The sequence below is a fragment of the Mastigoproctus giganteus genome, chromosome 12, assembly GCF_048544385.1.
Source record: "Mastigoproctus giganteus isolate SK-2022 chromosome 12, ASM4854438v1, whole genome shotgun sequence".
Lineage (NCBI taxonomy): Eukaryota > Metazoa > Arthropoda > Arachnida > Uropygi > Thelyphonidae > Mastigoproctus > Mastigoproctus giganteus.
In genome coordinates this window covers 1,420,562-1,437,603 of record NC_143586.1, presented here as the reverse complement: position 1 = coordinate 1,437,603, position 17,042 = coordinate 1,420,562, and the positions used below count along the sequence as shown (strand labels likewise).

The following is a 17,042-nucleotide window of genomic DNA, read 5'->3' as shown; positions in this document are numbered from 1 at the left end:
CTAATTCGGTTTATTGTGGTAATGGAATAACCCCTGTTTAAGAATCTGCTAGTTAATATTTGTATTTCTGAGTCCAAAGCAGATTCCGTCGTTGAATATTTATAGGCATTAAGAAATTGATTAAAGATAATCGATCTTTTGTAGGTGAACGGGTGATAGCTATTATAATGTAGAAGCATACCGGTGTTTGTAGGTTTTCGATAGATGCTAAATTGTATTCTATTCGAGTCCCGGGTAAGTGTGAAATTTAGAAAGTTTAATGACTTAGTATCCGTATCCTCCCTTTCCAATGTAAATTTGAGTCTAGAATGAATATTATTAAACGAATGTAAAATGTCTTGGATAGTATTACTATCGGTAATAACTAGAACATCATCTAAATACCTCCCATAGTATGTGATACGGGTTCGAAAAGGTGTCAAATGTATCTGCTCAATCGTTGAGAGATAGATCTCTGACATTAAGCCACTCAGGCTCAAACCCATTGGTAATCCAAAAATTTGTTTGTATACATCTCGAAAGGTGATGTAGTTGGCCTCAACTAACAGTTTAATTAAGTGAAAAATTTCCTTAATAGGTAGCTTCGTATAATTAATCGGTGTCGAGTTTTTATTTAACATATCCCAAATAATATCTAATGTGTATTCAACGTTTACATTCGTATATAATGAGGTAACATCTAGTGAGAATAAATTGTCATTGTCGCCGAGTCTACAGTCTTTCAGCGTATTAAATAATGTATCGTAGTTCTTAATCCCAAATTGTATTACCTGTCTAAAGGGTTTTATAATGTTATAGACATGTGTGGCTAAGGATGAAAATGCCGAGTTCCTGTAGGAAACAATAGGTCGAATAGGAAACCCAGTCTTGTGTAATTTTACCTGACCGAAAAGTGCAGGAATATTGTATGTTCTGGACTTCAATTCCTTTAACTGAACCATGGTAATGTAGTCGTTTTTTCGATATGTGGTTAACGTTTTATTGTATCGATTGACCAAATTGGTAAACAGTGCCGGGTCTACTTCACGATATGTGGAGGTATCTGACACAACAGAATCTAACTTATTAATATAATCAAGTTTATCTAGTATTACCACTGTATCTCCTTTATCTGCCCTCTGTATAATAATGTCCTTATTTCCCCGAAGCTCTCGTAAAGCTGAACTGTCATGTGTATTCAATTTAGGAAGTCGCGTTTCTTTTATGTTATTCACTACTTGGTTAACTTGTTGAATAAATATATCCTTTTGTGGAACATTATGAAGTCCAAATTCAATATCAATTACGCATTGTTTTTTAGGCAGTTTTCGAGGTGGTAAATTATAATTTAGTCCTTTGGATAAAAGCAAAATCTGGTCCTGTGATAGTGTACACGAGGAAAGGTTTGTAACCTGTTGATATGTCGGTTCGTTGGATAATTGGTGAGGGGGTGTTCGTGAACTAGCTCACATATTCTGTGGTAACACGTTGTGTGTCTGTGGGGGGGATGTCACCCAACTCGTATGAACTTGGTCGCAATCCCGCGACAATGTGTTAGAATTCGCATGAACGTGTCTTGACCTATCCGATAATGTTTGCAACTTATTAACGTGTCTGTTTTTTATTTCTGAGGCCTGTGCTTCCCGTCGCAAATCTATGGAGGTCCATAGAGGCACAAACAGCTTAACAGATTCTTTAAAGATACCGAATTTAAAATTGTAGCTAGGCCAATACGTAAGTTACACACTATATTGAACAATCGCTCGGTTCTTTCAGCGTTCGCAACACAAATTAATGATCTGGTATACAACATTTCTTGCGGTGATTGCGACTCGTCTTATCAGGGTTCGACCCGATTTTCTCTTAATATTCGTGTAAATCAACATGAAGCCTCAGTTCGTGCTTCTCGTTCAGCAGCGTCAGAATTAGCCTTTCATGCCATTAACGAAAAACATACTTTTTTATTTAACGAAGCCAAAATACTTAACGTTCAATGTAATTATACGCGACTATTAATTGCAGAAACCGTTGAAATTAAATTACACGAGAATTCTGTTAATGTTCGGCAGCCATATTTGATCTCCGATTCGTGGACCTTTACGCGCATGCGCGAAGACAAATAATCTCTATTTAAGTAACAGGTTTAACCCGATTCAGTAATTTTCATTCCTGTGATCACGACATTCGGTCGAAAAGCGTTGTCAGCTTCAGGAAGGAAAATCGTTTTGAATATTTTCATTTGATTCTTTTAATTGCATTAATTTGATTTTTAATTGTTTTAAATTGATTTGTTAAATTGATTATTTAATTATTTATTTTTTACTCTAATGTACCGGTAAGTTTGCCGATTTTTTCGTTTTTTCCATTTTAATTTCTGGAGGGTATCATACGGAAGGGTTCTACGCACTATATTGAGGTATACTCCTCTTATTATTTTACTAATATTATTATCAATGTAGAACATATTGAGTAGCACAGCTCTGATTCATACTATCTAATACACTTCTTGTGTAAATAATTTATTTCTTACAATTTTATAAAGTAGCCCCCATGGGTCTGCATTACCAGAGTTGTGCACAAATTCTGTCCAAGTTTCCTTCTTCCTGGTAGCAATTGCCTTCACATAACGTTTCTTGAAATCAACGTAATTATTATAAAAGATGTGAACATCAGCCTGAGACAAATGACGATTGCGCTGATAGGTGCGTCGAGCGTGGTGGACCTGTTTCCGAAGCAAAGATAATTCTGACGACCACCAGGAACAAGTTCTGGAATTGACACGTTTTTTCCTTGATGATTTATATGATGCATTAATCAAAATTTTTTGAATCTGTGTCGCAGCTTCAGACACAGACATGGCGTCAAAATGACAGTTAGTCAGTTTGGATAAATCAGCATTTACAGAGTATTCAAATATGTCCCAATTAATGTTATTAATTGAGAAGCGAACGTACTCAGGCACACAGATACTCGAATCTGAGGGAGGAGAAGGTATGGAGACCGAGAAAGAAATTGCCCGATGGTCACTTGTTGTCCAGTTAGGCTGTACAGTCCAATCGTTGATAGCTAGATTACAGAAGGAATTTGAAAAAGTGATATCAATATTTGATTCTCCGGAGAAGCTGGAGAACATAGTGAACTGTTGAGGTCTGTTAAAAATCTTCATATTATTATTAATAATAAATTCTTCCAGTAATTGCCCTCAAGCATCAGAGCGTGCACTAAACCAAAACTTAGACTTCGCGTTTACATCCGCTGAAATACGGACATTATGAGGACCCAGAAAATTCAATGTGGATTCTAAATAATTTAATGAGTTATTTAAGTCTTCAGATGGAGGGCAGTATATTGAGATGATATAAAAGGTCATGGTAGAATATGTGACAAGGATACAAGTTGCAGTTTGGTGACAGAGACCATTAATGACAGTTACATCAATTTTGTCGTTTAATACAACAATACAAGTCTTCGGTTGCTGGTGAGCAGGTTGGATTACTCGGGTGGAAAGAGAATAACCTGTGATCTCTGAACAATCTCCCATTCACCCTTTAGCAAAATATGGCTCTTGAATAGTGATGATGTCGATTGAGTTTTGTTCTGCTGTTAATCTAATCTCGTCCGAAACAACTCGAGAATGATGCCCATTGATCTGCATAAATTTCAGATTAATAGACTGAACATTAGGCAAGTTCGTACTATTAACATCACCAGCAGGGGAATTATTTACACTATATACACTGGAATTGGGTGTGTTACTCATCGGCAATCCTCAGTCGTGCTGTTTCCAAGGCCTTTTTGTAGACAGGACAGTTGCTATCTCTCACCGAATGGTGAAAGTCACGTTTTCCTCTCTTGCAATTGATACACGATGGCTCTTCATTTTTATTGGGACACTCGTTAAACACATGACCACCCTGCGCACAGTGACTGCAAGATGGGGACTCGCGCGTGCAGTACTGAGCGGTGTGGCCATATCCCAAGCAGTGAAAGCATTTCGTCACAACAGTATAAGGTCTGTGTCTATGGGAACTCCAGGCAAGAAATATGCGCTCCAGAGTAATTATATGTTTGTAAATCTTGGGAGAAAAACTAACAGCCCAGTTTACAGATAAATTTGACCTTGCTTTAGTTGAGAAACGAAAGAAAGTTCCGTTCTTAACTTCCTCAAATGTAAAATCCGAATCGCCAAGATTTTTGTTATATAAATTTTCGAGTATCTCGTCACATGTCAATTCCTTTGGGACATCATAAATCAGAACAGTGGGGTTTCCCTTTCGAGGAACACCTGAGCTGATACCTGCAGATGTAAAAGACTCCGAGGAGGACAAACACTCCAGATCTGCTTTAGAGGCCGTTTCCAGCAAGACTCCTTTGTTCCTCACTAGCCTAAGAGACTTGATCTTAACATTTTTTAAATCCGATTTAAGAATTTTAGCTACCAGTGTCTTAACGTCAGCACTTGACTTACAATCACTGTTTTCAGAAGCTCTAAGAATTAAGACATTGTCAGGTTTCACTTTAGGAACATTTGCAGCGGAACGGACAGCATCAGCAAAGGTCCTGACAATAGAAGTGTCAGTAGCAGTGTCTTCCTGCAAAGTTGAATCATCCGTGACAATCAGGGAAGGGGATGCATCATGTCTTAATGTAGGTTTGTCTGTAGAGGAACTGTCACTAACAGATTGTTTGGCCAAACAAGCCTTATTTGTTGTTGTTATACCGGAAAAGGTATTTATAACTCTTTCCAAAAGATTGGTACGTGTATTTATTTCTATGTTTAGGGCTTTTAGCTTTTCGTTCTCTACAAGGAGATAAGTCGCAACAGTCTCCAAATTAAGCCATTTATCCATTATAGTGTTACCTGATTGCTTGGTAATCTTGTTGCCTTCATAAGAAAGGAAGCTAGAGAGATCCCGTCTCATTTTTGCAATTCTGTCATATAAAATAAGAACATTCTGTCCCGGGTCGCTTGCCTGAGCATTTGTTAAATTTTTTCTCCTCTGCACCTGCAGTTCCAAGTTTATTACTCGAAGGGAGCTCTGTCTGACGTTCTTTGTCAAGAGTTGATTGTGAAAGAGAATCAGTATCAACTTTTGAAGATGAACTTTCCTGAGAGGCAGTAGTTGGTTCCGGTGATTGAGTCAATGGCACTTGAGGGGTTAGAGGTGTTGAGATCTCACCAAGAGATGGCAACGGAGAAAAGATATCAGCTGCAGTAGGTTGTTTATCATTCATGTTAACTGAAATCAGAAATATATGCGAAGAGCAAATTTAATATCTAAAAGTGATGACACTGAGACAAAAGAAGAGTTTAACTTTAAACCTCTTCAGTCTTTGCCCAGGAGAACAGACTCTTCAGGTCAAATTTTTGCAGTCTGGTAGCTGATCTTGGCATAAAATAGGTGTGCTGTACAGATCTTTATGCAGATGGGATTCTTTGTCTTGCTCAGATTATGCAATTGAGGGAGCATAAATCAAATTGAGGAGAGACAGTTGCAGAATAGATGTGTGGAACTTTGCCTTTAGTCAGCAGGTGGTTGATTGCTGGAACAAACTTCTATCTGTTGTTGTGGAAGTTGACAGCTTAAATAAATTCAAGGCAGAACTAGACAAACTTTTCGAGTGAATGGATGAAAGGGGAGGTTTTTTTTTTTTTGGTTGATGCTGTATGAGCTTTCTTTCTTACATCATATGCTTTCTACTAATCTACACATATGCTTCCATTGGGCTCTGGAAGCATCGTTGTCAGATGCAAAATGTTTGCCTTTCAGAGCTTTCTTCAGACGTAGAAACAGGAAAAAATCACATAGGGCTAAGTCTGGTGAATAAGAGGAATATGGCAGTGGTCACTGGCTACACAATATTAGCCGTGTGGGGCCTGGCTTTGTCGTGATGGAGAAACCACTTCAAACCAGAAATTTCTTGATGCTTCTCACGAATGCCGTTGTGAAGTTTGACTCTGAGAACCCTCAGCATATGCTTACTTATTAATAGTTCTTTGTCAAGGCACAAAATGTGTACCAAGAATGCCATTTTTGTCAAAAAACACAAGAACCATTTGTTAGGTCTTGGTGAATGGGAATGCTTCCACTCACTCTACTGTTGTTTTGTCTCTGGATCATAGTGAAAAATTCAAGTTTCATCACAAGTCACTATTCAATTTAAGAAGTTTTGACCCTTGTTTCAAAATGATCAATCATTTCTCTGCACAAGTCTACGTTTTGCTGTTTTTGTTCTGGAGTGAAATCATGTGGAATACAGTTAGACAGATTCACAACATTTTCAGGTGATCATTCACAATATTGTGAGTACTACCATGGACTTTCTAACAGCTAATTCATGAAGTGTAATTTGTCTGTTTTCATCCAAAATTTTCTGGGCTCTTGTGATTTGCCTGGGAGTTGTTGAGGAGGAAGATTGATCATGTCTTGGGTCATCTTTAATAGACTCATGGCCTTCACTGAATTGCTTGTGCCATTTAAATATGGCCATCCTGCCATAACACTCATTACCATATGCTTCATTCATCTCTTTAACTGTTTTCAATGCATTTAAGCCCCATCTGATATAAAATTAAAAATCACATATCGCTGTTCCATCTGTATGTCTAACATGATACTTGTTTCAAAGTGATCATCAGTGACACACAACTACGGGAATGAAATTTCACTTGTTAGTTATTTAATATGTAGAAAACTTATATTAAAATGGCATCTTCCTACTGATGTTTTATCTAGGTCAGGGTACGAACTTTTGATACTCCCTTGTATGTAAACTCTAGAAGGAAGGGGATGAATTAGGTTTGTCCACTTGATATCGATAGTCTGACTATTGATTATCCTGCTCAGGTAGCTGAAAAATCAAATGAGTGTTTTGCATTTACATTCACACTTGAGGAATTCTGTAGAGAAGAGGAGGACAGAATCTTATCAAACTCTAACAGAGAGCTAAGTTATTTTGTAATAACTGAGAGCAAAGTGGAGGAGGAATTGTTGAAGTTGAATACAAGAAAGGCACCTGGGGTGGATGGGACCTATCCAGTTATATTAAAGGATGTGGCAAAGGAAGTAAGCACACCCTTAGCCGTAATTATGAGAGCATCTTTGAATTCAGGGAAGGTCCCTGTGGACTGTGGATATGCAAATGTATCACCAATTCACAAAGGTGTATCAAAGAGTGATACAAATAATTACTGACCCGTTAGTTTAACTTCTGTTCTGGGGGAAATAATGGAGTCACTGTTTACAGAAGCATTGCAGGATTAAAAAAGCATTGCAGTAATTATTCATCTAGACAAGACTGCAGTTATAGTTCAGATACAGCATGGGTTTCTTAAGCAGAAGTCTTGTCTGACCAATTTGATTGGATAGTATCATGTGGTCACAAAGGAACTGGATGAAAAACATAATTTTGATTTCAGGAAGGCTTTTGATACTTGGATTTCAGGAAGGCTTTTGATACTGTTGCACATAAAAAATGTTTGCCGTATAAACCTGAGCAATATGGTATTTAGAGCAAGTTACTGCTATGGAGACAGGGCTAAGTGGAAGATGACAGAGATGGTTATCAAAGAGCGACAAGTGAAGTTCCCTAGTGTGCAGTGCTGGGTCCATTGTTGTTTTCAATATTATTGATGAAGGTATATCAGGCTTAATGTCTAAGTTTGAAGATGATACAAAAGTTGGCAGGGTGGTTAAAGACAGTCATCACGGTGAACTACTTCAACAAGATCTATCTAGGAAAATTAGGCTGATGGGCTGAGAAATTGCACAACGTTAGAGTAGCATAGTTACTCAAAGACTAGCAGTAATTCCAGAGTAACTGATCAACTGTGTTCTACTACACTCAGAGTAGTGTAAAATGAAAAAAACCCTGGGATTAATTGGGCAATCAGATATGAAATTCTCTGATCAGTGCATACATGCTGCCAGGTCACCTAATGGGTTTTTGTCAATGATATATGGAATCTTTGCTAGCAGGTATAAGGAGGTGATTATCCCTTTGTATAAGGCCGTGGTTAGGCTTCATCTTGAGTACTGTATACATGTCTGTAGGCCTCACGGCCTCACTTTAGAAAGGATGTAAATCTGCTGGATCGGGTGCAGAGAAGGGCAACCAGATTGGTGAAGGTAAAAAAGAGATGCTCTTATTTAGAAAGGCTTCAGTTCTGAAAATTGCAGTGCCTTGAAAGTGGGTGGCACCTGCAGGGAGATCTGATTGAGATGTTTAAAGTCTTGAATGGATTGAATAAGTTGAATATCAATGGCATTCTTTTCCATCCTGAGACTACACACATGAGGGGGATAAATAAATTCAATTTGAGGAAGGATCATTGCAGAATAGATCTGAGGAAGTTTACCTTCAACCAGCAGGTGATTTATTGTTCGAACAGGCTTCCGTCTTTTTGTTGTGGAAGTGGATGTTGGATGTCTTGAATAAATTCAAGGAAGGAAGAAGTAGAAAAATTCTTGGAGGTTATGGATGGGTGAACTGTGTAGGTTTTTTTTTTTGGCTGATGCTATATAAGCTTGCTTTCTTGCATCATTTGCCATTACTACTAATTCTCACACTTGACCACTTGAGTATGACCTATCATCCTTGGTATTAATATTAGTACTGGCAAAATGATGTAAGCAAACAAGCTTATATGGTATTGGCTAAAAAAAAAAAAAAAAAAAAACAATTAATTTGCCCGGTGTTTGATCCTTTAAATGTATTCAAATTGTCTACTGTGAAAGTTTAGTCTAATAACCAAGTAGTTTCTGGCTAAAAGTAAATTTTTAAATTTAAGCATTTAAAGGTCTGCAAACACCCATTTTCAATCTCAGTTTATATCCCTCCACTCCTTGTGTGTGCACATGTAAATTTATGCCAGCATCTTTGCTCAACCTATTTAAAGCTTAAATATTTCAAATGAATTACTTGCACATGTCCATTTTCCAGATTTTGCAATTTACAGAACTTATATCATTTTTGATAAGAACAAAAGAGGTACAAAAGGGCACTTTTTGGTCAAAGTACCCCTCTTCACTATATCTCTGGATCTTTCCTAAAGTGAGGTTTCCAAACCTGTATGCAGTGTTCAAGATGTGGCTTAAACATTGCTGTACACAATGATATGATCACCTATTTATCCTTGTTTGTAAATTTCATACACACATATATGTATATCATTGCCACATCCCCAAAGAGCATCCCTTAAAAGTAACACACATCTACCTTTCTGCCTTCAAATTAATTTTTTGTTATTATGCATTGAGTAAATAAAGATTGTAGGGTGAGGGAAGCATGTTGTCTGAGTTTATGAAATTTTTGGCTGTGGCATACACACAACAAGAATTTACCCAGCTCCTTGATAAAATATAGCCTCAACAGTGCCTTAGGCATGCACATTAATCACACTTCCTCAAGTCACTAGTTGGCAAGGTAGAGTTAGCGAAATTACATACTAGCTGATCTGGTTGCCTCCTAGAGGGGGTTACCAACAGATTTGATCTGGCCAACTATTTAATGGCTGGCCTGTGTGAACCATTTAAAAGCATACTCTCAAAATGTAAGGAATATTGGATTGCATGATAGAGGAGACATTTTAAGGAAATCACATGAAAACCTCAACACTTTAAAAGATTTGTTTTTCTTACTTGCCAGTGCTAAATATAATAAAACCTGACTATATTGTCAGGGAAGCAGGGACTATATTGTGTAAAAAAGGATAGGTGGAAGAGGACCAGAGTATGTCTGCCACGGGCATAGGTTGATGACATTGTAGAGCAGATATCATCTTTTAAGGGCACAAAAGGTGATATTGTTGTATCATTGGCACTAATGATATTAAGAGTAGAAGTAGTAGATTAGCAGAATTACTTAACCAGTACAGGTCAAAGTTGAAGAAAAGCCATGAGTTAGGGTTGAATTCGAAAGTGTCTGTAATTCTGCCCAGACATAATAGGAGGAGGCGCCTCTGTAGCCAGGTGGGCAGGAGCAGCAGCAGTGCATGGCACACACTTCTTGATTAGACCAGGATTTGAGTCCATAACCACCAAATACGGAGGATGCAGAAAGGTCAGGCAATGACCACCGCATATCCCTGGAGCAATATGGCCTTAGTTGCTAATGCTCCTAAAAAAAAAATCCCCGGAGCAATATGGCCTTAGTTGCTAATGCTCCTAAAAAAAAATCCCCGGAGCAATATGGCCTTAGTTGCTAATGCTCCTAAAAACCAAATGACAACAACAACAACAATAGGAGGAAGAATATGATAAGAGCCTTGTTGATCAATTAGGCCCTGGAGAGATTGTGCAATGCTCAGCTAACAGGAGAGGCTGCTTCTACAGGGATCAGATGCACTTAAATAGAAAGGATGCAAGAATATTTGCTGATGCTATCGAGGCAATGTTAGGTGGGTTGGAAAACTCCTAGCTTGGGGGGGGGGGTTATATATGGACTAATAGATTAACAGTAGCCACTGGCAGAGGTGAAAGTGATTCTTGCATTGCTTCTATTGGAATGAGAAACAGCCTGGAAAACAAGGTGCGAGGGATTTCAGAGACTGCTGGAAGTCATTGCAGAAAACGTAAATACATGGGCTGTGAATAGGGTAGCTAAGAATAGGAACAGGTGCATGTATACTTCTGTGTACACCAGTGCTAGGAGTTTGGTAAATAAATTTGATGAATTTTAGGTGTTGATCAAAACATCAAAGGCATATATTGTTTGGATATCAGAGACGTGGTGTCACACAGATATAAGCAATGCAGAAATTGAATTTAGGGAATACAATGTTTACAGGAAGGACAGACAGGATAGGAAGGGAGGAGTGGATATGCTATTAATTAAGAAACACATAAAATATATGAAAGTACAGCCAGTCGACATCTGTGGACAGAGCAGTGTCAAGTCAGTTTGGTGTGACATAAGCACTATGAAAGCAAAATTGAGAGTAGGAGTATGTTATAAGCCTAATGACTCTGATGAGTATAATAAACAACTGTACAGAGAAATAGAGTGGGCCAGTATATCAGGTTATCTTATAATGGGGAAGGGGATTTTAATTTCAAAGATATTGACTGGAATTTGTGGGTTGTTGATGATATCATTTGATGAATTGCAGCAATACCTCAAATTCATCAAATGATAAATTTGATGAATTTGAGATATTGCTCAAAACATCAAATTCAGATATTTTTGGGATATCAGAGACATGGTGTCACACAGATATAAGGAATGCAGAACTTGGGGAGTATAAGAATGATGGATAGCATAGGAAAGGAGGAGGGGGTTATGCTATTAGTTAAGAAACACATAAAATCCAAGGAAGTGAAGCCAGCCAACATCGCTGGACAGTGCAGTGTCGAGTCAGTTTGGTGTGACATAAGCATTGGGAGATCAAAATTGAGAGTAGGAATGTGCTATAGGCCTAATGACTCTGATGAGTATAATAAGAAACTGTACAGGGAAATAGAGTGGGCCAGTAAATCACAGAGTTTTATAATGGGGGATTTTAATTTTCCAGATATTGACTGGAATTTGTGGGTTGGTCACTCTAGCAAGTCTTTTGTGGATTTATTGGATGATTGTTTTCTACATCAGCATGTTCGGGAGGAAAATAGAGGGAGTAATACTCTTGATCTGATTATCAGTAGCGATTCTTCAACATTAAGAATCTGCAGATAAAGGAACATAGTGGGCCAGTAAATCACAGAGTTTTATAATGGGGGATTTTAATTTTCCAGATATTGACTGGAATTTGTGGGTTGGTCACTCTAGCAAGTCTTTTGTGGATTTATTGGATGATTGTTTTCTACATCAGCATGTTCGGGAGGAAACTAGAGGGTGTAATACTCTTGATCTGATTATCAGTAGCGATTCTTCAACATTAAGAATCTGCAGATAAAGGAACCACTAGGTGGCAGTGATCATAGCGTGCTGAAGTGGGATTTACTCAAAGAGGTAACTACTATCAGGGGCAAAGGGAAGGGATTTTGCTTTCGTATAGGCGACTATGGTGGTCTGAGACAGTATTTAAATTCTATATGGTGGGACCAACGGATGATGTTACCAACAGCAAATTCAAAATGGAAAGCATTCAAAGAATTAATCTTGGAAGCTACTAGGCTTTTCATAGAAATTAAGAAATATTGTTTGAGGTGTAGGCCTAAATAGATGTCAGATGAACTAATGAGACATGTGGCAGAGAAGAAAAATGCATGGGATACATATAAATTAACAGCTGACACGGAAGCCTATGATAGATATAAGCTGGTCTGTAAGTTACAGACTGTAACGAAGTCACAAAGGAGGTTAGGCAGGCAAAGGCAGATTACAAGAAATCTTTGGCAAAGGAATGCAAAGATAAACAGCAAGAGTTTTTTACTTATGTAAACTCTAGAAGGAAGGGAAATAATCAGATTGGTCCACTTGACATTGATGGTTCAACTGTTGATGATTCTGCTCGAGTAGTTAACAAACTAATTGAGTATTTTGCCTCTTCATTCACATGTGAGGAGTTATTCAGGGAGAGGAATGCCAGGGGTATATTAAGCTCTTGCAGTGAGCTAGATGATTTTGTAATAACTGAGAGCAAAGTGGAGGAGAAATTGTTGAAGATAAACATAAGAAAGGCACCTGGGGTGGATGGGATCTATTCAGTTATATTAAAGGAGGCAGCAAAGGAAGTAAGCAAACCCTTATACATACTTATGAGAGCTTTCTTGGGCTCAGGGGAGGTACCTATGGACTGGAGATGTGCAAATGTGACCCCCAATTCACAAAGGAGGATCAAGGGGCAATACAAATAATTACAGACTTGTTAGTTTAACTTCGATTCCAGGAAAATTAATGGAGGACTGGTTAAAGAAGCTCTGCAGGATCATCTAGATAAAATTTCAGTTTTAGACCAAACACACTATGGGTTTGTTATAGGGAAGCCTTGTGTGACCAGTTTGGTTGGATAATATGATGTGGTCACAAATGAACTGCATACAAAGAAAAATTTTGATATCATATATTTGGATCTTAGAAAGGCTTTTGATACTGTTGCACAAAAAGGCTGCTGCAGAAATTGGAGCAGTTTGGCATTGGAGGCAAATTGCTGCTGCTGTGGATGAAGGGATGATTGAGTGGGAGAAGACAGAGAGTGGCAATCAATGTACACTGCTCTTCATGGACTAATGCTATTAATGGAATCTCTCAGGGTTAAGTGTTGGGTCCATTGTTGTACTTAATGAAACATATAATTAAATATTTAAAAATAACTAAATGCACAAGGCCAAATATGTTAAGAGTAAGAGTTTAATATCTATATAATATCAGTGTAGATACACCATAGATAACTATTAAGAAACTACGACGGTAGAGTGGGAGGCATCATTTGCTCTGTATCTCATATTGTGCTCTTCCTTCACAACGAGTTGTGCACGTTATTGCACTACCTCGAATAAGTAACGCTTCACTGATAGAGGAGACTATTGTTACTTATTCTCAGTCAGTACCACCACCCAGACGGCAGTGTTTCAAAGCATTGTGTGATTATCTTCACAACTGGGTTGTCATGTCTGCAATAGCAGGGTACCTGCCCACCCACCAATGATAGGCCAATAGCTTTGAAATGGTGCTGTCTGTGTGGTGTTACTCACTGAGAATAAGTAACAATAGTCTTCTCTATTAGTGAAGCATTACTTATTCGAGGTAGTGCAATACCATGCAATTCGTTGTGAAGGAAGAGCACAATATGAGATACAGAGCAAATGATGCCTCCCACTCTACCATCGTAGTTTCTTAAGAGTTATCTATGGTGTATCTACACTGATATTATATAGATACGAAACGTATAAGATATGGTTTGATTACAGTCATTTTGTTTGTCACAAAGCAGAGTTATTAGTACTAGTAATACTGTTTTCTGATATTATTTTCTGTATTTATTAATAATATTGATGATAGGATATCAGGCTTAATTTCTGAGTTTCAGACAATACGAAGATTGGCAGGGTTGTTAATGACACTAATGGCAGTATGCTACTGCAACAGGATCTAGAAAAGTTGAGCAGATGGGCTGAGAGGTGGCAACTGAAGTTTAACATTGACAAATGTAAAGTACTGCATATGGGACGCAGTTACCCCAGAGTAACGTATCACCTGTGTGTGGTACTACAGTGATGGTGGTAGAGATCGAAAAGGACCTGGAGATAATTGTTCAGTCAGATATGAAGTTTTCTGAGCAGTGCAGACCATCTGCAAGAGTAGCTCATGGTGTCTTGTCAATGATATGCAGGAATTTTTCTAGCGGAATAAGGAGGTGATTATTCCCTTGTATAAGGCAATGGTCAGGCCACATTTTGAGTACAGTATATAGGTTTGGAGGCCTCATTTTAAGAAGGATGTAGAGCTGATGGAACGAGTACGGAGAAGGGCAATAAGATTAGTGAATGGAACAAAGGGTTGCTTTTACAAAGAAAGGCTTAAGTTTTGCAAATTACGGTGTCTGGAGACTAGGCACCTGCAAGGTGATCTGATTGAGGCATATGAGGCCTTGAATGGTTTGAGCATGCTCAATTCTGATGGGATTTATCCTCCTGCTAAAAATAATCACCTGAGAGGGCATAAATTCAAATTAAGAAGGACAGTTGTAGGATAGATGTGCAGAAAGCTGCCTTTAGCTAGCAGGTTGTTGATTGGTGCAACAGGCTTCCATCTGTCATTGCAGAAGTTGATAGCTTAAATAGATTCAAGGCCGAACTAGACATTTGGAGTGAGTGGATGGTTGAAATGAGAAGAGTTTTTTTTTTTTTTTTGGCTGATGCTGTATAAGCTTGCTTTCTTGCATCATAAGCCTTTACTAATGCTAATGGTAAATATAACAGAAATGATCATAAGGTGATTTTAATTGGATTTTTCTGAAATGCAGAACCACTAAAATGTTCAATAGGATTGCTAAATAATTGGGGTGAATGACGAGATAGAACATAGCATATTCAATTCGTCTGTGAAAGAGAATCTTTGTTATAATTTTGTGCATATGATATCATCTAATCATAGAAAGAAATTTAAAATTAACATATAAATTGAATAAAAAACACAAACCAAAAATTATCCTGTTGCCTTTGAATATGCTGCATATATTTTTATATACATTTGCATATACACGATTATATATATATTATGAATGCCAGAATGTGGCATTTGAATGTGTTTTGTATATATATTATGAATTCCAGAAAGTGTTCTGATAATGTCTATTTTATTTTTTGTTGTCTTTTTCAGCCAGGTAAAATAGATGCTTCTTTAGTACTTGATCAGTTACGCTGTAATGGTGTGTTAGAAGGCATTAGAATATGTCGCCAGGGGTTTCCTAATAGAGTCTTGTTCCATGAATTCAGACAAAGGTAAGAGTTTTTCTTTATTATTTGTGCTTATATTTAATACTTATTTATTCTGTATTTATACTTAATTATTTAATCATTTTAAATGGTTTATGATGGTTTTGAGATTTACAGCATTTTATAGTTTATAGAGTTTGAGGTAATACCTAGTACAGTTATGTGGGATGTCTAGAAATTTGAGGTTATCAAAGATGACCACGGGAGCAGAGAACCATTTTTTGTGACTTTTTTGTGGGAAATAACAGGACAAAGTTCTAGCACTCAAGTTCAATTTTTTATTCCTACTGAAGAATTAACTAGAATTGATTAAAATATCCAATGCAAGGAACTGGTGGTGAATACTGTTTGAGAAATTGAAGTTGTTTGTCCTGACAGACAACTTCAGTTTCTTTAGCAAAGTCAATGTTAGCAAAGTCTGTTGCTAACATCATAAATTGTTGCTCCTGGCAGACACGTTCTGGTTATAGTCCACATATCCTTGTTAAAAAATGTTACCCCTTTCCCTGACAGTGGAATCTGAGTAAAACTAAATCCTCATGAACCAGAGCACAATTCTGTTATGTGGCCCAAATCAGGTTACATCACATAGCAGGTCACCAGATCCTTGAATATGTAACAAGCCGTAGTTTTATTTTCTGTAGGGCATCTGCCCAGTATTGTTATAAAAACCTTTTCTCGTTTATGGGATTTTTTTCTGTTTCTTGACAGGAACTGGTACCAGGTGGTAGATGACTTTCATCAACCGGTGGACTACCACCACTTTGCTTATTGGAGGCTTGAAGTGGTGAAACCCATGTTTAGTCTCTAGAGCAAAGTTTCCGGCATCCCCCTCCCCCCATACTTCTCCTTCAACCCATGCATGGTACTAAGTACTATAGGTTTTGATACCTTTCGTTTTTGGGGTTTTCATAAAAAAAAAAAAAGTACATGGTAATGATAATAAAAGGGTGCAATTAGCCCAGTGGTTATGATGTCAGGCCAGAAATATCATGGACCAGAGTTTAAATCTTGATGCAAAAAAAATAAATAAATAAAATTCTAGGGAGGAAAACAAAATGACAAAAGTCATTTCATCAGATCTATGTCCTCAAGGTCAAAGTGAAGGCTGAGGTAGAGAGAGTGGCAACATCTGATGTCATTCCCAATAGTTATCAGCCATAACTGGCTGCAAAAGCCGAAACACAGACCAGTTATGGAGGTGCACCTCCATAACCGGATGAAGATGAGAAGTAGAAATATTGAATATACTGTACAGAGTGTGCTTCAAGATAAAATCACTCACGTTCAGGCAGTGGGGTCAGTCTGTCTGTGTTTTTAAAAGTCAGAGACTCTCCTGAAGAAGACAGTGTTAATTGTCTTTCAGCACTGAGGATCACCCAAGGAAGACAGTGGAGCAAGAAGCCATATGGGTGGCACTATCACCCGTATGGCCACCACAAGGGAAGGGCAAGGCCATCCAGTCCATTCAAATGGAAGTACTGACTACCCAGCATGAAGAAAATATCAATGCATGAAGCAAGCATCAGAACAAATACATTCATCATGTCAGCTTACTACAAAGTAATGAAGCTAGAAACTGACATTTCAATGTACAGGATGAAACTAACCAACCAAGTGGTTGCAATGGTTCCCTACTGTTCAGTTCACTGAGCAGCAAATAGCAAACCAGAGATGGAGCATCAT

At 37.9% G+C, this 17,042-nt stretch overlaps 1 protein-coding gene across 1 annotated transcript in view; it reads left to right on the top strand.

Annotated features, from left to right (window-relative positions):
- LOC150076628 (uncharacterized) overlaps positions 1 to 17,042 on the top strand; it is a 1,101,557-nt gene that overhangs the window by 543,019 nt on the left and 541,496 nt on the right. Inside the window, exon 16 of the mRNA XM_090386980.1 lies at positions 15,241 to 15,362. Coding sequence (XP_090243106.1) covers positions 15,241 to 15,362 — 122 coding nt within the window. The remainder of the gene's footprint in view (positions 1 to 15,240; positions 15,363 to 17,042) is intronic.